Here is a 27,179-nt window from a genome sequence, read left to right on the forward strand (position 1 = left end):
TAGCAAGAATCAAAGCAACATATACATCTATTTTCAGGACACCATACAACATTTTAAATATACTTAATTTTATCAACAAAATGTTTGTCATATTTTGATCCTGAGAGAGAATGACCAACAGTATGGCTTAGATTTCTTTATTGACTAACCCCCATAGCCAGAATTAGAATAACAGCAAAACAATGGGAGTTGGTAGAGGCTGGTTCATTCCACAAAAATATACTGAACAAAAATATAAACGCAACATGGAACAATTTAAAATATTTGACTGAGTTACAGTTCATATGAGGAAATTGGTCAATAAAAATAAATTCATTAGGCCCTAATCTATGGATTTCACATTACTGGGAATGCAGATACAGTTGAAGTCGGAAGTTAACATACACTTAGGTTGGAGTCATAAAAACTTGTGTTTCAACCACTCCACAAATTTCTTGTTAACAAACTATAGTTTTGGTAAGTCGGTTAGGACATCTACTGTGTGCATGTGTAACAGATGTGAAACGGCTAGCTTAGTTAGCGGTGCGCGCTAAATAGCGTTTCAATCGGTGACGTCACCTGCTCTGAGACCTTGAAGTAGTAGTTCCTCTTGCTCTGCAAGGGCCGCGGCTTTTGTGGAGCGATGGGTAACGATGCTTGTTGTTGACGTGTGCAGAAGGTCCCTAGTTCGCGCCCGGGTATGGGCGAGGGGACGGTCTAAAATTATACTGTTACACATGACACAAGTAAGTTTCCAAAAATTGTTTACAGACATATTATTTCACTTATAATTCACTGTATCACAATCCCAGTGGATCAGAAGTTTACATACACTAAATTGACAGTGACTAAGTTGCCTTTAAATAGCTTGGACAATTACAGAAAATGTCATGGCTTTAGAAGCTTCTGATCGGCTAATTGACATCATTTGAGTCAATTGGAGGTGTACCTGTGGATGTATTTCGAGGCCTATCTTCAAACTCAGTGCCTCTTTGTTTGACATCATGGGAAAAGCAAAAGCAATCAGCCAAGACCTCAGAAAGAAAATTGTAGACCTCCAAAAGTCTGGTACATCCTTGGGAGCAATTTCCAAACACCTGAAGGTACCACGTTCATCTGTACAAACAATAGTACGCAAGTATGAACACCATTGGACCACGCAGCCAATGTTCTCAAGACATCAGTCAGGAAGTTAAAGCTTGATCGCAAATGGGTCTTCCAAATGGACAATGAATCCAAGCATACTTCCAAAGTTGTGGTAAAATGGCTTAAGGACAACAAAGTCAAGGTATTGGAGTGGCCATCACAAAGCTCTGACCTCAATCCTATAGAATATTTATGGGAAGAACTGAAAAAGCGTGTGTGAGCAAGGAGGCCAACAAACCTGACTCAGTTACACCAGCTCTGTCAGGAGGAATGGGCCAAAATTCACCCAACTTATTGTGGGAATCTTGTGGTAGGCTACCCAAAATGTTTGACCCAAGTTAAACAATTTAAAGGCAATGCTACCAAATACTTATTGAGTGTATGTAAACTTCTGACCTACTGGAATGTGATGAAAGAAATAAAAGCTGAAATAAATCATTCTCTCTACTATTATTCTGACATTTCACATTCTTAAAATAAAGTGGTGATCCTAACTTACTTAAGACAGGGAATTGTTACTAGGATTAAATGTCAGGAATTGTGAAAAACTGAGTTTAAATGTAAACTCAGCAAAAAAAGAAACTTCCCTTTTTCAGGACCCTGTCTTTCCAAGATAATTCTTAAAAATCCAAATAACTCAACAGATCCTCATTGTAAAGGGTTTAAACACGGTTTCCCATGCTTGTTCAATGAACCATAAACAATTAATGAACATGCACCTGTGGAACGATCGTTAAGACACTAACAGCTTACAAACGGGAGGCAATTAAGTTCACAGTTATGAAAACTTAGGACACAAAAGAGGCCTTTCTACTGACTCTGAAAAACACCAAAAGAATGATGCCCAGGTTCTCTGCTCATCTGCGTGAACGTGCCTTAGGCATGCTGCAAGGAGACATGAGGACTGCAGATGTGACCAGGCAATAAATTGTAATGTCCGTACTGTGAGACACCTAAGACAGCGCTACAGGGAGACAGGACGTACAGCTGATCGTCCACGCAGTGGCAGACCACGTGTAACAACACCTGCACAGGATCAGTACATGCGAACATCACACCTGCGGGACAGGTACAGGATGGCAACAACAACTGCCAGAGTTACACCAGGAACGCACAATCCCTCCATCAGTGCTCAGATCAGTGCTCAGACTGTCCGCAATAGGCTGAACTGAGGGCTTATAGGCTTGTTGTAAGGCAGGTCCTCACGGACATCACCGGCAACAACGTTGCCTATGGGCACAAACCCACCGTCGCTGGACCAGACAGGACTGGCAAAAAGTGCTCTTCACTGACAAGTCGCGGTTTTGTCTCACCAGGGGTGATGGTCGGATTCGAGTTCATCGTCAAAGGAATGATCGTTACACCAAGGCCTATACTCTGGAGCAGGATCGATTTGGAGGTGGAGGTTCTGTCATGGTCTGGGGCGGTTTGTCACAGGATCATCGGACTGAGCTTGTTGTCATTGCAGGCAATCTCAATGCTCTGCGTTACAGGGAAGACATCCTCCTCCCTCATGTGGTACCCTTCCTGCAGGATCATCCTGACATGACCATCCAGCATGACAATGCCACTAGCCATACTGCTCATTATGTGCGTGATTTCCTGCAAGACAGGAATGTCAGTGTTCTGCCATGGCCAGCGAAGAGCCCGGATCCCAATCCCATTGAGCACGTCTGGGACCTGTTGGATCGGAGGGTGAGGGCTATGGCCATTCCCCCCAGAAATGTCCGGGAACTTGCAGGTGCCTTGGTGGAAGAGTGGGGTAACATCTCACAGAAAGAACTGGCACATTTGGTGCAGTCTATGAGGAGGAGATGCACTGCACTACTTAATGCAGCTGGTGGAGACACCAGATACTGGCTGTTGCTTTTGACCCCCCCTTTGTTCAGGGACACATTATTCAATTTCTGTTAGTGACATCTGTGGAACTTGTTCAGTTTATGTCTCAGTTGTTGAATCTTGTTTTGTTCATGCAAATATTTACACATGTTAAGTTTGCTAAAAATAAATGCAGTTGACAGTGAGAGGATGTTTATTTTTAGTGGTGTGGGGGCTGTGCTTTGGCAAAGTGGGTGGGGTTATATCCTTCCTGTTTGGCCCTGTCCGGGGGTATCATCGGATGGGGCCACAGTGTCTCCTGACCCCTCCTGTCTCAGCCTCCAGTATTTATGCTGCAGTAGTTTATGTGTCGGGGGGCTAGGGTCAGTTTGTTGTATCTGAAGTACTTCTCCTGTCTTATCCGGTGTCCTGTGTGAATTTAAGTATGCTCTCTCTAATTCTCTTTTTCTCTCTCTGAGGACCTGAGCCCTAGGACCATGCCTCAGGACTACCTGGCATGATGACTTCTTGCTGTCCCCAGTCCACCTGGCTGTGCTGCTGCTCCAGTTTCAACTGTTCTGCCTGCGGCTATGGAACCCTGACCTGTTCACCGGACGTGCTACCTGTCCCAGACCTGCTGTTTTCAACTCTCTGGAGACAGCAGGAGCGGTAGAGATACTCTTAATGATCGGCTATGAAAAACCAATTGACATTTACTCCTGAGGTGCTGACTTGATGCACCCTCGATAACTACTGTGATTTATGAACTACTGGTCATTTATGAACATTTGAACATATTGGCCATGTTCTGTTATGATCTCCACCCGGCACAGCCAGAAGAGGACTGGCCATCCCTCATAGCCTGGTTCCTCTCTAAGTTTCTTCCTAGGTTTTGGCCTTTTTAGGGAGTTTTTCCTAGCCACCGTGCTTCTACACCTGCATTGCTTGCTGTTTGGGGTTTTAGGCTGGGTTTCTGTACAGCACTTTGAGATATCAGCTGATGTAAGAAGGGCTATATAAAGGTGAGGTGTATGTAAAGTTCTGACAACTGTATGCATCTGTTGGTCACAGATACCTTAAAGAAATGGGCCTCACAATGGGCCTCAGACTCGTGTTACGGTATTTCTGTACATTCAAATTGACATCGATAAAATGCAATTGTGTTCGTTGTCTGTAGCTTATGCCTGCCCAGACCAGAACCCCACAGCCACCATGGGATACTCTGTTCACAACATCAGCAAACCGCTCGCCCACACAACGCCATACACATGGTCTGTGGTTGTGAGGCCGGTTCTCTAAAACAATGTTGGAGGAGGCGTGTGGTAGAGCAATTAACATTCAATTCTCTGGCAACAGCTCTGGTGAGCATTCCTGCAGTCAGTATGCCAATTGCATGCTCCCTCAAAACTTGAGACATTTGTGGCATTATGTTGTGTGACAAAACTGCACATTTTAGAGTGGCCTTTTATTCTCCCCAGCACAAGGTACACCTGTATAATGATCATGATGGATTATCTTGGCAAAGGCGAAATGCTCACTACCAGGGATATAAAGACGTTTGTGCAATTTAAAAAAAATAAACAAGCTTTTTGTCCGTATGTAACATTTCTGGGATCTTTTATTTCAGATCATGAAACATGGGACCAACACGTTACACATTGCGTTTATTTTTGTGTTTATTGTAGTTATTTTTAATATTTTAAGTTGAAATTGTGTACCAATACTGAAATATAAAAGCCTGTTATATTAACTGAATTTCCCTTTAATATAGATCACATGGAGAATTCAATATATATATATATATATATATATATATATATATATATATATATATATAAAAATTGTGAATAAAGGCTTGCTAAAGTGCCAATATTCAGCATTTTGACATGTACCTCCAACCCTGTGTCACTTCTTGGAAGATTTCAAACCATTTAATCCAACAATTTCTCCAAATTTCACCATAATTATTTTGTTGCACTGACAGTCATTTAATGTGATTAGTGATTCATTTAAGTCTGTCCCTCATTTTAAGGTCATCCCTGTTAAGTGAACTGAACTATCGTTTTAGTATGGTGAATCGATTCCTTTAAAAAATATATATTTCATAAGAAAAATTGAACATCTAAGTCAAATCATAGTGTAAAAGCAGGTGAGGTGGTTCTACTCTTTTTGGCCTTTTTCTGGTGGGAAACTGAGTGGGTCAAGCATAACACTTCAACCCTGTTACCCATAGACAGGCTAGAAATGTTTGAGCATTGTAATTTTCTTTTGTGAAGCTGCATTCAATTGCTACTTCCTGTTGCACAGAAGAGGCTTCCATTCCCCTGTTAAGAGGGGATTTATGGCTGATTTAAGATTAAATCTTCAACCATGTTACTTTTTTTTGGCATTTAATATAGTTTTTATTTTATTTAACATCTTAAGATAGGGAAAAATGTTTATGAAATTGAACATGTGCTCTTCGTGACAGGTGACAAACTGTTTTTGATTTACACAGGCAGCTCAAGTCGGATCTTTTTTCAGTAATTTGTCTTTTAACCAATCAGATCAGCTCTGAAAAAGCTTATCTGATGTGAAAAATATCAGAATTGGGCTGTGTAAATACAACCTGTGCATCAGGTTTCTGTACTGCAGTTGTACCAAGTTCTCATACCACAGAGATGTTTTGATAGCAAGTGCTGGGATTGGAACCTTAATTATTCCATTATAATTTCAGTCCAAATAGTGCTAAATAACTAACTATTAATCCTAGGTAATTTTGATTTTGTTCAGTCATACCTGGTATATGACAGTTCTAATCATTGGCTGGTACTCTAAATAAGGGGCTGTAACTCTGCAGATGATCTGTGTATCTGGACAAAAATCGCTGATAGGCCTACAGATCCCATTCACCCTCTGATGGTATGGATAACTTGGTATTAGGTCACCAGAGAAACCCAGATTCAAATAAAAGGTCATATTTATCAAATGAATATAGACAGGATACTGTTTTGGCTGGGGTTAAAATTACCCCAAAGGATTTGTATTTGATTAAGACCATATTGACACAGAAACACTAAATAATGAGTGAGATTAATCAAGTTGATTGACAAAGTCATGAAAAACACGTTGAATAAACAACCTTTTAAATAGGATTAAAAATAGGCCTCTGGGTTCAAAATGACCCCAGTCAGTAGCATGATAAAGGATGAGACGAACAGATTGAATTTATTCTGCTTATGCACGGGTTGTACTTTTATTGTTACCTCATTCACTAAACAGCTCAATGGTGCAAGATTACCATACACAGAATTAGGACATCTGCATGACACATCTAGGCTATACAGCGAATGGATTATGATTATTACAAATACAGGAAACATATTTACATTTTAATTCAAGCCCCATACAACACAGATATTTACAAAATAAGTATGAAAATGAAGCCAATCTGACAAATAATGTACAGTGATAATGTCGTGGTTTGTCATTTTTGTGAACAAATCAGAAGGAATGTCAGTTAAAAACAAATAAGTCTTCTGACTGGGGTCAGTGGGGAAGATGCAAAATATCATGGCTAGTTTTGTTTTAAAGGCAGCATGGGAAAGCGTTGAGGTGAAGACATCTTGAGAAACAATGGTATAGTGGTATACTGTAATTTTGGATGCCTAACAACAATAGCTACTTCTTAATATACTCCCTGATATTAGAAAAACAAACAAGAAATAACAAAAAGCGCAACTGCAACATTCTAGATGGCTAGCTATCACTAAAATGGTTTAAGTTCAAAAGCAAACTTATTTCAGACTACTTTCTAAAAGGAAGCACTAAAGTGACCCATCTCCCTACAACTGGTCTCAAATGGGTTACATTTTAGTTCCTCTTTGATAAATGGAAATAATACACAGCAACATCCTGATAGTACATTCAACTTTCTCTTCAAACTGCCTCAGCTTGCAAATGCTGCACGCCATCATTTGGTTCATTTGTAGTGAAACAACTGAAATTGAGCAGACTTTATTTGATCAGTTAGTTATACCTTTTATTATTCTGTGCAAAGAGCTGCAAACTAATATATACATTGCAAAACGATAAATACAGATGAAACAATCCATAATAATATCTATCATATAGATTAGTTGCCAAGTGGAAACCTTTGCTTTGACATGTAATCATATCAATATGTTAATATTAGCTCATACATGTCATTATTCAATACAGTCAAGTTAATGGGAGGTTTAACTTCGCTTTTGATCAGTGCATAGAGGCTGCTCTGTCATCTTGGAGGTTGAGGAAAGCTTGTCCTCCTACAACTAATCATTTTTCAGTAAGGATACCCTGACATGGAGAACCATTTCTGCAGCTCTTAAAGTAACAATCCAACAATGAGCCAAAGGTTTTTCTATCTGCCCTGCTATAGGTTGGTTGACCTGAGGGCAGGATGTCTTTCAGCGATTTTCATCTGTTCTGAGAAAATGTTGTCGATGAATTTCCAAACTGAAAAATGATGTCTTAATTTTAGCAAATAACTTTATGAAGCCCCAAACACAGAGGTTTGTCCACAATTGTCACTGTCTCTACACACTCAAACTTCAACTTATCTTTGCAGTGTGCCGAGGGCAAAAGGAACTACTGGTTGGTTGGCCAGAGCCATCTCATAGCCCTCTGAATATTCCATTCTTTACATACGTACAGTACAAAGCAATCAAATGTAGAGACAGAGGCCCCGTTTTAATGTCACTTCATCATTTTGAGGGACCTAAAACGTGTGGCCGCAGTTGACCTATTGTGACGAGCAGAGCAAATATTTTCATAAATAATATCAGAAAAAGCATCAGAGCACATTCTATCCCTTTGATCCCAGACAGTGGTCTATAGTTAGTAAACATTAGCAGTCTCAGAGATACTCATCAACACATCATCATGCACACTGCCCAGCTAACACATTTTGGTTCCCAGAATAATACGGGAACTTTTTTTTTTAGGTTGTGAAACCTTCTGTGTTAGCTGGGTGGTAACCCATCAACCTTGTCACTTTCTTATCAATACTTACGTTAAAAGACCTCGTATTTACTGCCGGTGCTAAGATTCAATCAATCTTGGCTTGAATATGTCTGGTCTGCTCTATAGTCTTGCTATAGTTATTAGTTATATGTAAATGTGCAAAATAATGTTAAAACATAGCTGGATAAAACTTCACTTCTTTCGCATTTGTTCCATTATTTCATTCCATTATTTCATATCATTCCATTATGGAATGACCGCATAGTATAAAATAATCAACAGTGCTAATAAAAAAAATAACTTATGAGTAGTTAGCGGAGTTAATGAGGTTTAGATTCAAGAAAGAATAACAAAAGCAAAATATGGGATTCTGTGGGAAATCCGCCCCACCCTGTTTGTTCACCATTTCACCCGAAGAAACACAGTACCTGATGGTTTTCATGAGAGTGAATGGACCAGATACAGGCTATCATCTGGTCTATTTCTGCAAGGCAACACACTACAACCTTCACCAAATAACTACCAAGGGGTCAAGGCTATTCAACCCTACTGAGTTCCCTTGGTTCCTTTCATTTGCACTGTGTTATGTCTTTAGTTGTTACACAAGGAAGCGATGATAAAACACTGAATAAATGCTGAGGTCCAGTGTGGCTATGTGAGCCGACTAGCCATGAACCTAAATAGAGCAGTGTAGGAAAAGCACTAAGAGTAAGACTAACACATTCTAAGAGGAATGTCTTTTAAATCCTTAATGAGAGGTGACTAGCACAAGGATCCTGGAACATTATGTACAAATGACATTCTCCTCACAGTACTGTCCCCCCTCCTCCTCCCTCTATCGGTGACTTGGTATATTCCTGCTCTATTTATCTATCTATTCAACGAGTAGAGGGGTGTTCAGTAATGTATTTTCATGAGAATAGTCCAATTTAATATTTTCATTACTAAATCGTGTTTATTTTGCTAGTTGTATTTCTAATGTCATACTCCTATACGCCAAATCGCTTTGAAAGTTCTTGCAGGTAGATAGACAGCAATGCTTAAATTTGGGGTTGATTTGTGTATACAGAGATCAAAACAGTAGGACATGGATACCACGTGGATAACAATAGCGTTTCTCCAATGCTGCAATAATGTCTAACTGAAAATGGCAATCTTTACCAACAGTTGTTGTTTTCCCGTTGGGTATTTCACACAAAAATTCAGGGGAGTGGGGGGTGGTGTATGAGGGCTAGATTATACTTTAAGAGGGGCTGAGGCCCAATGCAAAGTCTCGTAGACTGAAAACCTGTTTTCACTAGCAGCAATAGTTCTTGAACCAGCGGTGCTTTCTGTTGGAGAGCGTAAACTGATATTTCTCATGTAGTTCCTCATTTTTTTTGTTTCCCAGTAGTTTTTTTAACTGTCATATGTGATTTTTTTGGTGTGTAAAATAAGCAAACCTGGTCTTCTCCTGAGGAATGCTGCTGTTGTCATGCGGGCGCGTAAAATAAAATATTCTTGATAGACAGCTAACACTGATATAAAGACAATCTTTACAGACGATTAGTAAACTTAAAGAGAGTGGTCAGAACCTGTTTCTGAAGAATCGTGCACATACAAGTAGACTATTACGACATGCTACTAGTTAGAGGGGTCAGGGAAGGGTAATGACGACAAAGCGAAACAAAACACGAAAACGAATCCCAAACGAAAACACGAGAGGCTGGGAGAGGGAAATAGAGAAGGGGGAGAGTTGGGGGTGTTGGAGGGTTGGATAGGGGGTAAGCAGATTTTCAGGAACTTAAACTTTTAGTTGCTTGAGAGGAGACTTAAGCCACAAGTCTACGAGAAAACCGTCAAGAATCACAATGGTTAATAAGTGTTAACACTTGGTATGTGTTCCAAGGCTAGTCTGAAGAATAGGAGCCATGTTTTCCTGCACACAGACGAACTCTATCAGTTCTTCAGCAGACCAGAGCGCCTTCTCGCCAACTTGGACCTGTGAGTTGAAGGAAAAACATCAACCGTAAGCAAAAAACAACATACGTATATATCCCACCAAGTTGGGTGCTGGGCTAAAAAAAAAATGGTAGATTAGAGCACTGGAAAAATGTTGTAAACGTACACTAAAGCAATAAGCTTTACTTTATTTTACAGGCAAAGGTATATCAAAATAAACAATTATAGAAAATGAAATCATTTCTCTATGGGTAGCATCAGAGCCTTGGTAATGGTAATGCTTAAATCACTAAGGGCTGGTTTCTTGAACCCAAATCAAGCCTAGACTTAAATGCACTTTCTATGGACATTCTCCATTGAGAATGTTTTTACTCCAGGACTAAGCATGAACTGGGTACAAGGAAACGGGTCCTAAATAGCTGACAATGTTGTATTTCTAGTTAGGGGAATGTGTACAGTACCTTATTGTTCCCGCTAGAAGCGGGTTGAAGGCGTATAGCCAGTCGTTCATGTCTTTGTCATTGTTGGCCTGGAGCAGGATCCCTCTGTGCTTTGTGCACACAGCGAATGTGTTGGGTGTCTAGAGAGGATTCAAACAACACACGAGGAAGCTAGTTACCCTCGTGGCAAGCCATTTACACATGTAAGGGCATTATGTGCCATTGTTGTTCAACCCAAAGAGCTCGTATCAATCCTGTTCTACTCTTAAAACTCCACATTGTGCGTGGGTATAGTGTTGACCCATTAAAATGCCTGTACATGCCAAACAGGTGAAAGTCGCTTGTGTGCGGACGTGCATGTGGGCCCACCTTGAGCATGGCCTGCTGGTCCTCGCTGTACTCCACCTGGGCAGTGGACAGGTTGAGCACTCCCCTCTCCACCGGGTCCTTGTCGTTGTTGTAGATAAACACGTAAGGCCGGCGCACCACCACAAAGTGCTTCACCCACGAGTTGGACCGCGGCTCCATGAAGCTCAGGAAACCCTTCTTGGACACCACAGACCTGTGGTGGGAGAGAACAGGGGCTCAATTCGATTCATTGGGTTTTAGCTGTGAAACTATGACAACCACTCGAACATGCAGGGTTAACAATAGGAGTTAGTCTAGCCACTCACCAAACCTATACTCTATGTAAATGTATTGCATTATGCTATATTGTTGTCTGCGTGAATACTGTATGTCTGTGTGTCTAATGCATTATGTTTGGAACGTTTGTGACGTGCTGTCTATCTATGTGTATATGCATACTGGCATGCCATATGATAAAAAAAACAATGAAGTGATCGTCATCATCATGCCCACTGCTAACACGAGAGGGACAAGGGGATAGCAGTTACCCAGGTCTCATCTCCTCGATGTCGGGCACCAGGTTGAGGAACTCGTTTTTGCCGGCTCGAGCCAGATAAGACGTCTCCAGGGTGGGCACCATGGGGAAGTTCTCATAGTCCGAGCAGGAGGGGCTGGAGGCGCGAGAATTGGCTTCTGGGGTCCTGGGAAACAATGAAGAGCGTCAGTCTGATGCTAGTAAGAATTAAATATTCAAAACTAATCACATATTTAGAAGCACTTCAGAAACATTTTAACTGTAGGGTGTGTCCCAGAATATAGTATACAAACCTGTGGCTCGGACATGAATATTTAGCCTATTTCTTATGACTGTTTTAAATGGTTGTAACAGTATATAGGAGGCTTAAAGTGCCACTCCCTCAATTATGCACAAAAGTGTATACCAGGTTGATGAAGCTCAAGTGTTATTGGTTTATATGGAGTGGTCAATACTGGATGTCATTTAGAATGGGAGAGGTGTGTTCATTTCAAATGGAGTCCACTATATGTATTCTACTATAGTCTAATGGATTCTACTATATGTATTCTACTATAGTCTAATGGATTCTACTATAATAGAGTCTTACTTCTGATCCACGGAGCTACAGCGGGAGTCAGCCAGAGAGGGGCAGGTGGAGGAGGGGGTGAGGGTGGCACTGCTGAAGCTGGTCACCGACGGGTCACGGCCCATGGGGGAGATGTCTGACAGCTTGAGCGAGAGAGCGGAAACAAGGAAGGGGAGATTAAGACAGTAGTAACCACACTGATTTGGTGAAATTTAGTTGGCAGACAATGTCATGTTGTTCTGTTAAGGCATTGCAGCTTGTTATCGATCCACCTCTACTGTATCTCACCTTGCAGTCACTGATGCTGTTGCACACCTGGTTGTATTCACTGTTGAAAGTGTGGGTCAGAAGGCGGAGGCACTACAGGACAACAGATAATATGGTGAATGTTATGTTGTGTACATTGTGTCCTATTCGTTGTGAAATGTTTGTTGTTGACTTTATGGATATGATTCTGCTGCAAAACCAATTTCCCCTTGAGGGACAATACAGTTTTCTACTATGAGTTATTCCAGTGCTGGGCTCAAATTCACAACAAACCAGTGGGCTCCCACAGTTGACAGTGCATGTCAGAGCGAAAACCAAGCCATGAGGTTGAAGGAATTGACAATGTTGTATTTCTAGTTAGGGGAATGTGTACAGTACCTTCACCAGACACAGATCTGGTGAAGGGTACCAAAAAATGTCTGCAGCATTGAAGATCCCCAATAACACAGTGGCCTCCAGCATTCTTAAATGGAATAAGTTTGGAACCACCAAGACTCTTCCTAGAGCCTGGCCGCCCGCCAAACTGAGCAATCGGCGGCGAAGGTCCTTGGTCAGGGAGGTGACGAAGAACCCCGTGGTCACTGACAGAGCTCCAGAGTTCCTCTGTGAAGATGGGAGAACCTTCCAGAAGGACAACCATCACTACAGCACCAATCAGCAGGCCTTCATGGTAGAGTGGCCAGATGGAAGCCACTCCTCAGTAAAAGGCACATTAGCCTTTTCAAGATTCTCTGGTCTGATGAAACCAAGATTGAACTCTATGGCCTGAATGCCAAGCATCACATCTGGAGGAAACCTGGCACCATCCCTACGGTGAAACATGGTGGTAGCAGCATCATGTTGTGGGGATATTTTTCAGAGGCATGGATTGGGAGACTAGTCAGGATTAACGGAAAGATGAACGGAGCAAAGTACAGAGATATCCTTGATGAAAACCTGCTCCAGAGCACTCAGGACCTCAGACTTGAACCTGATCGAACATATCTGTAAAGACCTGAACATAGCTGTGCAGTGACGCTCCCCATCCAACCTGACAGAGCTTGAGGGGATCTGCAGAGAAGAATGGGAGAAACTCCCCAAATACAGGTGTGCCAAGCTTGTAGCGTCATACCTAAGAAGACTCAAGGCTGTAATTGCTGCCAAAGATGCCTCAAAGTACTGAGTCAAGGGTCTGAATACTTATGTAAATATAATACTTCCGTTTTTTAAAATTTTTAATACATTTTCAAAAAATCTGTTTTTGCTGTGGCATTGTGGGGTATTCTGTATAGATTGAGAAGGGAAAACACAAATTAATCCATTTTATAAAAAGGCTGCAACGTAACAAAATGTTGAAAAAGTCCTGGGTCTGAATACTTTCCAAATGCACTGGATGTAGGTCAGTCAGCTGGCCAACTCATTGACCCTGCTTTCTGGAACACCCCACCCCATTCCTTTGTTGGGGACCATGTGCAGTACAACTTTAGCAGGTACAGTTTGTAAACCATTAAAACAGGGTCATATTCATTAGGCATCAAACAAAAGAAAATGGACTGAAACAGAGACTACTTGGACTTAAGAAACTGTAATTTCAATTTTCCTTTAAAACATTTTCCTTGCATGCCCTAATGAATATAACCCTGGGGTGTATTTATTAGTGCAAACCGTAGCTACTGAAAACAAGTGTTTCTTATTGGACAAGTTCAGGTTAATCCCTCCCAGTTTCAGCCCATTTATAAAATTATTTGTTTCCCCATCTCCTTCCTCCCTCCCTCCTCACCTTGGTGGCCAGCTCCTTCTCGCGGTCCACCAGGCTCTCGATGTCGGCCGAGTCGTAGCCACTGCTCTCGCTGGGTGTGATTGCACTCTCGAAGGTGGTGCTGGAGATCTGGGAGGAGATGGAGGTGGAGGTGCTCAGGGTGCCGCTGCTCATGCTAGGCGACAGTGACTCGCTCAGGGACTTGCTGGTGGGCCCCCCAGGGCCTGTAGCTGGAGCAGTCTCCACCAGCTTCTCTCTCAGCAGCAGCAGGTGACGCGTCTTCTCCACCTGGAGGGGGAAGGAAAAGGAACGAAGCGTGAGAGAGTTTGAAATGAATTTTATCCAAATTCTGCACTATACAGGGAAGAGGGCTTTGGTCAAAAGTATAATTCATGATACAGGACATAGGGCTCTAGCAAAAATAAGCCATTATATAGGGAATATGGCTCTGGTCTAAAGTAGTGCACTACATAGGATTTTTTAGTTGTTGCCATTTCAGGCTTCCCTTTGCCCTCAACACTCTCAAAGTGCTCAGTCACCTCATGCAGCTGCTCCATTTTCTCCAGCTCCCATTGGTGCTCCAAGATGAGGCTGTCTCCTCTGGGCCTCCAGCCAGCCAGGTTCTCCTCTCCCCGGACGTAGGCCACAGAAGTGTCCAGAATCTTCCTCCTCCGCCGCTGCATACCTGAGTAGCAAACAAACACGCACTTCTCAGTATATAGTGGAAGGGGGAGAGATACAAAGAGCTAGAGGGAGAGCGAGAGCATGCAGACATGGATCATGTCATGAATTTAAACCAGCTCTGATTAAGACATAAGAAGGTTGAAACGTCACTACCGCCAAGGGTGGCTGTTATATCAATACACAACTGTTTGTCTGGACTTATACCAAGTACACACAAGCGCTATAGAGAACAGGGGAGTGGAGAGGAGTATGTTTGGGGGGTATATTTTAGCTATCCTCTGCTATTAAGTTTGGTTCATAGATAAGGCTAACGGTGCTTTTATCCCAATACCAACAGTGTTTCGAGAGAGAGATTGCACTAACCTGGGCTTCCTGTGTCAGACATCTTGCACAAGCTCAGCTCATAGATGCCAGTCACTCTGTTGCTGTAATACGGAACACAAGAGGTTATATTAGGGTGTTGTTCATCAAGGTCGTATCTTAAGGCTGAATACAAAATGGCTGATAGCTGATTATTTGTCAACATAGATAACCGACAGCTGTGTATTAGTCATAAACAGGAGGTTGGTGGCACCTTAATTGGGGAGGACAGGCTTGTGGTAATGGCTGGAGCAGAATTGTTGGAATGGTATTTGATGCCGTTCCAGCCATTATAATGAGCTGTCCTCCCCTCAGCAGCCTCTACTGGAGTCATAAAGGGTGTACACAAAATGGCTGACAGCTGCTTATTTGTCAACTTAGATATCTGACAGCTGTCTACGAGTCATATAGAAGGTGGACACAAAATGACTGTCAGATGCCTTACCAGTCAGGGGTCTTGGAGTAGCCGCTTCCAAAGAGGTTCCTCAGGGAGCGGGGAGGGGAGATCTTGGCGTCTCGGGAGTAGAAGACCATGCAGATGTCTTTGGTAATAATGGCAGGCTGAATGCAGTGGTCGAGCTGTGGAGTGGAGAAACGATTAGCATGTTAGCGCTCAAGCTCCAGAGTGCAGAGCACTGTAAATGAGTGGATACTGTAACACTACTGTATATAGTGCTTATGGGGCTGTTATACATCATTATTCACAGTACATTCTTATTTACATGTATGCAGCCTTTTTAAGTATGGCCGAATAAGAATATCTGTATTATAGCAGTACATGTTTATAAGTTTGATTTACCTACAAGTGTCCTTGACATTTATCAATTATAGATATCATTTAACGTGTTTCATTGATGATAATTGTCATCTGCAAATAAAATCCCTAAATCCTAAGCAGTAGGCCTAGAGACGGTAGATTGTTTTATTAATACACAATACCAATTCATTATTGAGACAAGATTCCCTAGGTTGGTGGATACAGTAAAATCAAGATGGCAGACAGGGCTGACCTCCAGGTATGCAGACAGGGTCATGAAGATCTTCTCTCCGTAGGGAGTGACTCGGTTGAGCAGAAGGGAGTTGTGCAGAGAGCTGTCCCACACAGCCTCAAATCTGTAAAAGGTCCTGAGAGGAAAAGATGAGAGGTCAGTAATCTCCACGTTTACAGACTGAGGCCATGTCTGAAATGACAACCTATTTCCTGTCAAGCACACTACTTTTGTGCACTAGAAGCAGTGTATTATAGGCAATAGGGTGTCTGTGGCTCTGGCTAAAAGTAGTGCACTGTATAGCTGCCATTTTGGCTGCACCCTGGTGGATCATTTCAACTGTGTGGGACATTTCTAAAATGGCTGTTCAGTGTCACAATGAGGCTGGTTGTGGTTCCGCCAAGGTTCTCTCCTTTATATCACAATAGAGGTGTGAGAGTAAGCAACCAACAGTTCATAATATAGCCTGATGTAGCAGCGTAATCTACTCACTGAAGGTTAGAGAAAAATCACTGGGGTTGGGGTCAATTTAGGTAACCATATTGCACATCTACTATTGCTATGATATTTGCTAGTAGTATTTTGAAAGACTTTGCAAATGCTACCAGAACATCATTTTGTAATAGACAAAGGTCTGTATGGCATGTGGACACAACCAGACACATATTATAGGAAGTAGCCTAGCTGTAACTAAGTTAATAAGTAGCCATGGGGAGTAACTGAAGTAAATGTCAGTGTTATCTACTGCTCTCTCTCCCCCCAACTGTTACCAAAACATATACTAGAGTAGAAAATAGAGCCCAGAGATATGGTACAAATGTTAATATTTGTAACCTAACTTGCTTTTTCTAACTGTTTCTGAGGGGAAAATAAAGCTGTATTAAAATGGACGAATTGAAGAGGGGATAATACTGGATTCTAAGCATTATATGACACACCAATGAATCCCTGAACTATGGTTGTGGAAGGGAAAGCACTGCTACACACGCGGTCCTGGTGAGGACTAGGTGTGAGGAAACACACGGAGGTGAGACCTGAACAGCACGCACGCTTTGAGCAGGTGTCACGCTACAAAGCAAGTGTGAAAAGCTTGTCCAGAGCTTTGAGTGCTTAAGCTTTTTATAGATAAGGGCCATTTGAATTCTTATGAGGGGAAATTAAGTATGGTCAAAAGTAGTGCCCTAAACAGGGAATAGGGTGCCATTTGGGATGCATGGTTGCCATTTGGGATGCATACACCCTTGGGAGTGAGGACACCTCATATACGGAAGGGTTCATTCCATTGTGTTCTACTCTTGAATCTTCACAGTCCGATTGTGCGGTTGATAAAAAAACGAATGGCTCTGATTGCAAGACGCTCTGAATAAGATAACTGATAAATGACTAAAACGTCAATGTAAATCTGTGCTGCGCCTATTCGTTTGTGACGACTGTGTTATGTTTTTTTTTAACTTGTTTTCCCCCGCGGGGAAAATACATTTTGATCCATTGACTTTGTTGGTGTCCGTCAATGAGCAACAGACCAATGGTTTCCAATGAAAGTAGCGGAAGGTGTATTTTTCATTACTCATGAACAAATTCTCTAACCACCAGGGGGCACTACATAACCTTTAGCTCGCCTGACCCTGCCCTCATCCCTCAAGGACTCACGATGGCTGACAGACGCTACGCAGGTGTAATAGATTAGTAGAGCATGCTACAAGGACGTTTAATAGCTAGTAGCTAAACTTGAATATGGAGTGATTCCGAAAAGTCCCCACTAAGCCATAGGATAGCATGTTTTACAGTAATTCGTCTTTAGATTCCTATTGCTTTTGTGCAAGACAAAGGGAATTAGCAGTGTGACCTTTTCCAAAGTCAGAAAAGCCTCAGTTAACAAAAGCGTGAATAATAGGCTATGATAGCCGAGATAATAGAATGAAAAAAGGATGAAACTGTCCTCCTTTCACAATGTGATGAAATGACAAATGAGCGCAATCAAAGAGCTCTAGAAAAGAACAATTCCAAGCTAATAGGTTTGTACTGGCTAGAAGGATATTAACCAATGGGAGTGGTATCAAAAGGTGTAAGACAAGAGAACACAAATTAAGAGTTATTACTACAGGCTAAGGGGCAAATCCTAACTTCCCATTGAAATCAATGCATGACTAAGTGACAATTATGATTTAATTGCAGGGTAGGATCCGCCCCAATGTCTATAAAAAGCCAAAGAGAGCCATAAAGCTTATTTCAGAGAAGACACTTTATGTTCCTTGGTTGCTGGTACCTAGCAATATCCTTATCAAGACAAAGCCTGAGCAAAATCAAGAGTCCAGCCGCAGCAGGAGAAAAGAAAACAAAAGAAGAGAGAAAGCAGAGAGTCAAGCAACACAAACAAACAATGGAGTAAATCAAAAAAAAGAGAGCAAAATGTTAGCACTGGAAATGAATGTGATTGCCCACATGCAATGATGTCTGTGTACATACATCCAATGTCAGAGCTCATCCACACAACACTGAAATGGGCCCTTTTTGCTGTCTCTTCTAGCCAGGAAAGGCAACCTTGAAAGGCAGTGACGATTCCTTTCAATTTGGACAGAGTTATTCTGTTATGAATAACAAAACTGGTATTTTGTTTCTACTTTTCACAGACAACATGCATGCCAATTCAATATCATTACCATATTTCACTATACAGTACAACAAAGATAATTCTATATCATTAGAATTCTTAGACTACTAAATAAAATACACTATAGTCCGGTTTCCCGGACACAGAGTCTAGTTTTGGATTACAAAGGCACTTTTACTTGAGAATCTCCATTGAACATACAGATGAAGCCTACTCCTGGACTAAGAAGTATCTGGGAAACCAACCCTAGTCATAAAATCCACCCAAAGACATAATATTCTGATACTGTATGATTATCTTCTATGCCTGTATGCCTGCACCCTCCTGCACACGATGAGCTAAAACCTAGGCATTAGATTGGGGAGCTAACGCAATTTGATGGTGCTACACTGCCCTACCAAGCAAAAAGGCTTTTATTTACCTTGGTTTCACAGTAACTTTACGCAGTTACTGCTAACATGACCCCCAATTTCTCCAAAACACAATACAGGCAGGATACTTGTCCACATGATTAAGCATGCATTTAATATAGCAAAAATTACATTGACTCATTTTAGACCAAATGAGCAGTTACTGCCTTTTTGCTTGGTAGGGCAGTACTGGCGTACCTGTTAGCATTGTGGGATGATTTGATATTTTTGGCCGAGATGATGTTGAGGGACAGGACGGCATCTGCTGCCGAGTCGTCCACCTCTGGCTTGTTCCTGATCCGACCTGAGGAAGCAAGCAACACAGGATGTTCTCATGATGATGAAGCCCTGTCTCTCCGGTAACGTCGACAGACACTGGGATTCGAGTCAAATTTAATTAATATCAGTCAGTTCATGAAATGACTATTTAAAAAAATAAAATAATAGCTTTTCTTTGTTTTTTTAGAAAATTTAAAATAGTTGCCGCTTTTCAATTATCTTGTCTGGAACCAATGACCTTGGGTAGGCCAGTTGTGTATTTTTGTGCTAACATAGCGGAGGCAAATCCATATGCATTTACATTTCTCAAATAAAATGAATGAATTCAGTTGGATTTGCCTTTATTTTGAAGCACTCACCGACAACCAGCTCACGCACGTCCTTCCAGTGGAGCTCACTGCCCTTCTCGTGGATGAGGGTGACGGTGATCCGGCGCTGAATCCCCTGCAGCACAAGCAAACAGTCAGTATCCCAGTAGCCCAGACACAATGACTGTGAACGTGTCAATATCAACAACGATACCATCATAAACAGTCAAATCATGTAATATTATGAATTATGATCAAAAAGGCTAAACTGATTCCAGATCAGCACATCTAATCTGAGATGCTTTATGAATATGGGCCCTGAGGGGTCACTGTACTGTACCTGATGCAGTAGGTAGGTTCCATGGCAGGGCAGTCCTCCACTGTGATCCACCACAGCTGGTATGTACCTACGGAAAGAAGCCAGGGACAAACATAAGTCGAACAGCCAAACCCCTGTGTTTGTATGTGCATGCGTCCGCATGTGTGTATGCTCGTGTGCATGCGACCGTGAGTGCGTGCAGACTTGGACACTCACTCTCCGGTGGGCTCCAGCTCGCTGATCTCGAACCACACCAGCAGGTCGTACTTGCTCACACACTGGCCCAGGTTGGACTTGCTGATGGTGTTGAGCTTGGTGGCTGGTACTGGGGGGAAACACACACAGAGACCGAGACAGCGACAGAGACAGACAGAGAGCGAGTGAGACACACAAACCCAATCTAAATAGCATGTGGTAACAGAGGTGGCTGCTGAAATAACCTCGAGAGAAACATGAATGCTGCATTTCTTGGAAAAATGAACATGAACAGGGGATGATAATCATCATGTACAGTACGTGTCCTACTATTACGCACTCAGATTTTTCTTGGAGCTGTGGCGTACGTAAACAATGGTTAAATAGATCGTGATGATGACATGCGGAAACTCCTGTAAGCCTGTAAACATTCACTAATCAATACTCCTTACTGTACTCGAAGGGCTTATTTCACAAGGTACAAAACAACTGTCCAATTCTAAATCCACTACAATTTAATTAAGCCGGGAACACTGCAATCTCCATTTAAATAGTATCAAGGAGTGACACTACAACACAGCCTGTCCAAATGCAAATCACAAATACTCTCAATTCTATAGCGCTACACTAAGGGACGTGGGGAGGCTATATGACAGATTACACATTAGAAGCTGTATATCCTGGTGAGTTATCAAACTGCTATATCATGATTATAACTCCACCTACATGTAAATATTACCTCAACTAACTGGTGCCCCCGCACATAGACTCTGTACCGGTACCGCCCTGTGTATAGTCTCGCTATTGTTATTTCACTGCTGCTCTTTAATTCTTATCCGTATTTTTTTAAACTGCATTGTTGGTTATGGGCTCGTAAGTAAGCATTTCACTGTAAGGTCTACCTACACCTGCTGTATTTCGGCGCATGTGACTAATAACATTTGATTTACCTCTTTCGCTTTTAACATGATTTTTCTACAGCAGATAGAGATTTGCTATTCAACTATTCACTCAACAATACCAGAGACTGTTAAAAGGAAACATCCATTTTTCTGTTCGTGTGTGTTTAGGTAATGGAACTGGAGCCCAAATGGCTTTAGGCCTGTATTCTCATGCCGTCTCATCTCTCTGCAGCAGACACATAGTGAGCAATATGTTGAGAGAGAATGCTAAGCGTGTGCAAAGCTGTAATCAAGGAAAAGTGTGGCTATATTGAAAAATCTCAAATATAGTTTGATTTGTTGATCACTTTTTTGGTTATTACAGGATTCTGTATGTGTATTTCATAGTGTTGATGTCTTCACTATTATGCTACTATGTAGAAAACACTAAAAATAAATAAAAACCCTGGAATGAGGTGTGTCCAAACTTTTGGTTCTTTAAGTATGGTGATGATATCATATTGTGAGGTCCATGGTAATTCCCAGCCCTAAAAGGTATGTGGCTGGTTGGTTTGTGAGAGACAGTGGAGGGGACTAGGACTAGAATTGGGCCAGACAAAACTAGGATGCACCACACCGGCCTATGCCAACTACAGCCAGAAGACAAAGCAAAACAAAAGCACAGCACAGGGCTACAGTAGAGTAGCCTGATTCCACATCTGTTTGTGTGTATATATATATATATATGGTCGTTGTCGATGCAGAACAAACAGATCTGGGACCAGGCTAATAGTATAGCGCATACTGCTGCTACTCCCAGCTACTACTCTCACGGTTCTAATGTCCGCTGTACCAACCATGGTGCCTGGGTACAGTCAGCACGGGGCTGGTGGGCATGGGAAGGAAAGGGAAGTGAGAGAGCTGGTCAGCCCCGTCCTCCAGGCTGGCCACTGCCGTGGATGCTAGGGCATTGGCATGCTCGGACAGCGTGTCCAGCACCTGGCCGGGCACGGAGCCAGTCATCAGGTAACGAATCAACTCTATTTTACGGGCGTGGTCTGAGACGGGGTGGGGGTGGGGGGGTCATATGGCGTAGGGGTGGGAGTGAATGGAAGAGAGAGGGAGTAAGAAAAATGTGGGTGAGTGGAAGAGGGTTTGGGAAACAGAGATGGATATAGATTTAGTCGAAACGGGAAGGACATATTGAGGGTGTGGGTGAGTAGTGACAAGGAAATGGGTCAGAAAACAAAATGCCAAAAAAAAGGAAAGAAAGAGGGGAAGATATGAGACATGCAGTTGTGACTGGATATACAGTGTGGTGGCGATTCAAAAATGTTTTTTGGATAAAGGGGTTGCAAGATTTTCTGCAATGCTGTCCATGATACTGTCGATGTGGTATCTGAAGAATCCTTACCTGGCTTAGACAGGGGCATTGGAATAGGGTAGTACTTCCTGGCAGCCTGAGGAGGACTACAAACAAACAAAAAGACTACACATTTAGTATTGAATTTTATTGACGATACAAAAAGCAATTCAATTGAAACTAAATGTATGTTTTTGTTTGATGTCATTACTTGAGCTTTTAATGTGATGTTTTTAATGTGTTGGATGTGAGCCTTAAGACATTCTGGCTAATGTTAATTAGATAGACAACAAATCATGGTGTGCTGGTCTGGAATAAAATTATGTAGTCCTACAGTAGCAAAAGAACTTGTTAACAAATTGACAGTTGAGAGTGTTGGCTTTACTTTACTACTAGACAACCCATCATTACCAATTCATCACTAATAAAGGTATGTGGGGGTGTGGCATTATGTAGCGCCTAGATCCTGATCTTGGATCAGTTTAGCATTTTCTCCTATAGGATTGGAGGGGAAGCTGATCTTGGATCTGTATCTAGGGAAAACCTCACCCTGGAGCATACCGTATGTGTGCAGGTGACCATTCAACCTACCTTATGAGGTCCTGACCGTGCAGGTGCAGAGGGTGCTGCTGGTAGTGACCAAACACCTCAAACACGATGGGCTTGGTTTTGATGTACTCAATGAACGACTCAGTCACCTCCACTGAAATCTACACAACAGGAGGGAATGGGAAAATGAGTCAGCTTTGGGTCATGTTTCTATACCTTTGTGTATGTGAGACGTTTGTGTGGCGTGTACGTGAGCGTGCGTTGTGCATATGCACTCACATTCTGGACGTGATAGAAGCCCAGAGGAGTTCCTTTCCCACTGTTCTTCAGAGGCTCTGTGGAGAAGGCTTCGTCGTGACGATGGAGGAAGCTGAGGAGCCAACAGATGATGCTTGATTATTACAAATAATAATACTGTACATAAGTAAACTGTTCCTAAAAGGTCTATACAAATGAAAGCCGACAGGTATGATTCCTGATGCTGTTGTTATGACTTGTGTTTAACACCCTACCCCTTATTACCATCCTCTCATAACGAACCTGACTAAATAACAGCCATTTGGAATTTGTTACATATCACATAAGCCTTATAACATATAATAAGACATCATAAAGGCTCATACATGCTTATAACGAGTATTAAACCATTATACCTGTCGACCTTATGTGTCATCAGTACTTCTGTTCCACACACACACACACACTTCAAAAGTTTTGGGTCACTTAGAAATGTCCTTGTTTTTGAAAGAAAAGGACATTGTGTCCATTACAATAACATCAAATTGATCAGAAATACAGTGGAGACATTGTTAATGTTGTAAATTACTATTGTAGCTGTAATCAGCTGATTTTATGGAATATCTACAGTTGAAGCCAGAAGTTTACATACACCTTACCCAAATACTTTCAAACTCAGTTTCACAATTCCTGACATTCAATCCTAGTAAAAATTCCATGTCTTAGGTCAGTTAGGATCACCACTTATTTTAAGAATGTTGAATGTCAGAATAATAGTAGAGAGCATGATTTATTTCAGCTTTTATTTATTTCATCACATTTCCAGTGGGTCAGAAGTTTACATACACTCAATTAATATTTGTTAGCATTTAAATTGTTTAACTTTGGTCAAACGTTTCAGGTAGCCATCTACAAGCTTCCTACAATAAGTTTGGTGAATTTTGTCCCGTTCTTCATGACAGAGCTGGTGTAACTGAGTCAGCTTTGTTGGCCTCCTTGCTCGCACGTCCTTTTTCAGGTCTGGCCACACATTTTCTATAGGATTGAGGTCAGGGCTTTGTGATGTCCACTCCAATACCTTGACTTTGTTGTCCTTAAGCCATTTTGCCACAACTTTGGAAGTATGCTTGGGGTCACTGTCTATTTGGAAGACCCATTTGCGACCAAGATTGAACTTCCTGACTGATGTCTTGAGATGTTGCTTCAATATATAAACATAATTTTCCATCCTCATGATGCCATCTATTTTTTTAAAGTGCCCCAGTCCTTCCTGCAGGAAAGCACCCAACAACATGATGCTGCCAACCCCGTGCTTCACGGTTGGGATGGTGTTATTCGGCTTGCAAGCGTCCCCCTTTTTCCTCCAAACATAACAATGGTCATTATTGCCAAACAGTTCTATTTTCGTTTCATCAGACCAGAGGACATGTCTCCAAAAAGTACGATCTTTGTCCCCATGTGCAGTTGCAAACCGTAGTCTGGCTTTTTATGGCGGTTTTGGAGCAGTGGCTTCTTCCTTGCTGAGCAGCCTTTAAGGTTATGTCGATATAGGACATCGTTTTACTGAGGATATAGATACTTTTGTACCTGTTTTCCTCCAGCATCTTCACAAGGTCCTTCGAGTTGTTCTGGGATTGATTTGCACTTTTCACACCAAAGTACGTTCATCTCTAGGAGACAGAACGCAGTATGACGGCAGCGTGGTCCCGTGGTGTTTATACTTGCATACCATTGTTTGTACAGATGAACGTGGTACCTTCAGGCGTTTGGAAATTGCTCCCAAGGATGACCCAGACTTGTGGAGGTCTACAATTTTCTGAAGTCTTGGCTGATCACTTTTGATTTCCCCATGATGTCAAGCAAAGAAGCACTGAGTTTGAAGGTAGGCCTTGAAATACATTCACAGGTACACCTCCAATTGACTCAGACTTGACAGTCTGTTGTCCTCAGAAATGAAGGCTATTCCATTCGAGAAATTTCGAAAAAACTTAAGATCTTGTACAACGCTGTGTACTACTTCCTTCACAGAACAGCGCTCTTCAACAGTGAAGAGGCAACTCCGGGATGCTGACCTTCTAGGCAGAGTTCCTCTGTCCAGTGTCAGTGTACTTTTGCCCATCTTAATCTTTTATTTTTATTGGCCAGTCTGAGATATGTTTTTTTCTTTGCAACTCTTGCCTTGAAGGCCAGCATCCCGGAGTTGCCTCTTCACTGTTGATGTTGAGACTGGTGTTTTGTGGGTACTATTTAATGAAGCTGCCAGTTGAGGACTTGTGAGGCGTCTGTGTTCCTCAAACTAGACACTTCCTCAAACTAGACACTAATGTACTTGTCCTCTTGCTCAGTTGTGCACCAGGGTCTCCCAGTCCTCTTTCTATTCTGGTTAGAGCCAGTTTGCGCTGTTCTGTGAAGGGAATATTTTTGATTTCTCAGAACAAGAATAGACTGATGAGTTTCAGAAAAAAGTTATTTGTTTCTGGACATTTTGAGCCTGTAATTGAACCCACAAATGCTGATGCTCCAGATAATCAACTAGTCTAAATGTGGCCAGTTTTATTGCTTCTTTAAATCAGAAAAACAGTTTTCAGCTGTGCTAACATTTTTGAAAAAGGGTTTACTAATGATCACTTAGCCTTTTAAAATGATAAACTTGGATTTCCAAACACAATGTGCCATTGGAACACCGGAGTGATGGTTTCTGATAATGGGCCTCTGTACGCCTATGTAGATATTCCATAAAAAATCAGCAGTTTCCAGCTGCAATAGTCATTTACAACATTAACAATGTCCATACTGTATTCCTGATCAATTTGATGTTATTTTAAAATGGACAAACAAGGACATTTCTAAGTGGCCCCAAAAATGTTGAACGGTTACACACACACACACACACACACACACACACACACACACACACACACACACACACACACACACACACACACACACACACACACACACACACACACACACACACACACACTTTGACAACAGCCCTGATCCTAGATCAGTATGGCAGCGGTGTGCGTGTGCGCAGTAGCCTGTGAGGTTGATCTGAGGACAGATCTGATGACAGCCGATCAACTCACTTGAACTGGCAGAAGATGTCCGCATACTCTGGGAGAATGCCGCTGGCTTGGAGCACGGTCACACGGAAGGTAAAGATACTGCCCACCTCCAGTTGGCCGGCCAGTCCTTCTTCTCGACTAAGCTTAGGGTCAACCAAGTTCCCCTGAACCAGCTTCAGGTCTGTCACAAAACACCCACAGCAAAGGGTTAGAACATGCTGCGGACAGGTACATACCAGGATGAACACAATGCAAAATATTGTGTGTTATCCTCAATTTTCATACATTTACTTTTCCCCCAATTTCATTATATCCAATTGGTAGTTACAGTCTTGTCCCATCGCTGCAAATTCACTATGGACTCGGGAGAGGTGAAGATCGAGAGCCATGCTTCTTGACACACTGCTCGCTTAACCTGTAAGCCATCCGCACCAATCTGTCGCTAGAACGCGATGGGACAAGGACATCCCGGCCGGCCAAACACTCCCCTAACCCATACGACGCTGGGCCAATTGTGTGCCGCCTCATGGGTCTCCCGATCACAGCCTACTGTGACACAGCCTGGGATCGAACCAGGGGCTGTAGTGACGCCTCAAGCACTGCGATGCAGTGCCTTAAACCGCAGTACCACTAGGGAGGCCAGGATTTTAGTGTTTTATTGATAGAGACAGGTATAACGGGAAGGGGGATGTGGGTAGATGCAGAGGTGAGAAGGCTGGTAGGGCCGGGATTCTATTCAACGCAGCCAGGGGGACCATACATGTGCCAGAGACAGTGGCTTTAACTGCTAGACCAACTCTCTCTACTTCCCTCCATATTTTCCCCTCTCCCTCTCCTCCTTCCGTCTTTACTTACATTTCAAAAGCTCAATAAAGTGCACAATGAAAGGAAGGTTTATGGTCAAAGTTTATTATGTTTTTCTATCAAATGGCTTATGTGGACTATTGTAAAGTCCTTCAAAGGGAAACTAGATATGACTGCACCAACCAGATGTCACTTTACACCCAGAGTTTCACATTAGCCAAAAACATATTTTTTATTTAACTAGGCAAGTCAGTTAAGAACACATTTTTACTTACAATGACAGCCTAGGAACAGTGGGTTAACTGCCATGTTCAGGGGCAGAAAGACAGATTTTTAGCTAGTCAGCTCAGGTATTCGAT

General features: G+C 42.2%; 1 protein-coding gene across 19 annotated transcripts in view; it reads right to left on the reverse strand.

The window, feature by feature from the left end:
* Positions 1-6,149: 6,149 nt before the first annotated feature.
* LOC139416537 (kinesin family member 1B) overlaps positions 6,150-27,179 on the reverse strand; it is a 107,422-nt gene continuing 86,392 nt past the window's right edge. For 10 of the 19 annotated variants that reach the window (XM_071165269.1, XM_071165266.1, XM_071165261.1 and 7 more), the window contains 20 exons: positions 26,038-26,197; positions 22,991-23,081; positions 22,754-22,872; positions 22,214-22,269; positions 21,657-21,857; positions 19,940-20,048; positions 19,745-19,811; positions 19,456-19,540; positions 19,016-19,121; positions 15,818-15,932; positions 15,253-15,386; positions 14,811-14,872; positions 14,303-14,448; positions 13,785-14,051; positions 12,047-12,118; positions 11,780-11,901; positions 11,204-11,356; positions 10,677-10,869; positions 10,329-10,447; positions 6,150-9,907 (listed from right to left, as the gene is read on the reverse strand). In XM_071165269.1, coding sequence (XP_071021370.1) covers positions 9,865-9,907; positions 10,329-10,447; positions 10,677-10,869; positions 11,204-11,356; positions 11,780-11,901; positions 12,047-12,118; positions 13,785-14,051; positions 14,303-14,448; positions 14,811-14,872; positions 15,253-15,386; positions 15,818-15,932; positions 19,016-19,121; positions 19,456-19,540; positions 19,745-19,811; positions 19,940-20,048; positions 21,657-21,857; positions 22,214-22,269; positions 22,754-22,872; positions 22,991-23,081; positions 26,038-26,197 — 2,420 coding nt within the window. In that variant the 3' untranslated portion in view covers positions 6,150-9,864. Of the gene's footprint in view, positions 9,908-10,328; positions 10,448-10,676; positions 10,870-11,203; positions 11,357-11,779; positions 11,902-12,046; positions 12,119-13,784; positions 14,052-14,302; positions 14,449-14,810; positions 14,873-15,252; positions 15,387-15,817; positions 15,933-18,010; positions 18,090-19,015; positions 19,122-19,455; positions 19,541-19,744; positions 19,812-19,939; positions 20,049-21,656; positions 21,858-22,213; positions 22,270-22,753; positions 22,873-22,990; positions 23,082-26,037; positions 26,198-27,179 lie in introns of those variants that run through there. The other 9 variants (XM_071165278.1, XM_071165276.1, XM_071165277.1 and 6 more) reach the window with 2 other exon arrangements.

This window comes from Oncorhynchus clarkii, chromosome 9 (assembly GCF_045791955.1).
Source record: "Oncorhynchus clarkii lewisi isolate Uvic-CL-2024 chromosome 9, UVic_Ocla_1.0, whole genome shotgun sequence".
In the NCBI taxonomy this organism is placed as follows: Eukaryota; Metazoa; Chordata; class Actinopteri; order Salmoniformes; family Salmonidae; genus Oncorhynchus; species Oncorhynchus clarkii.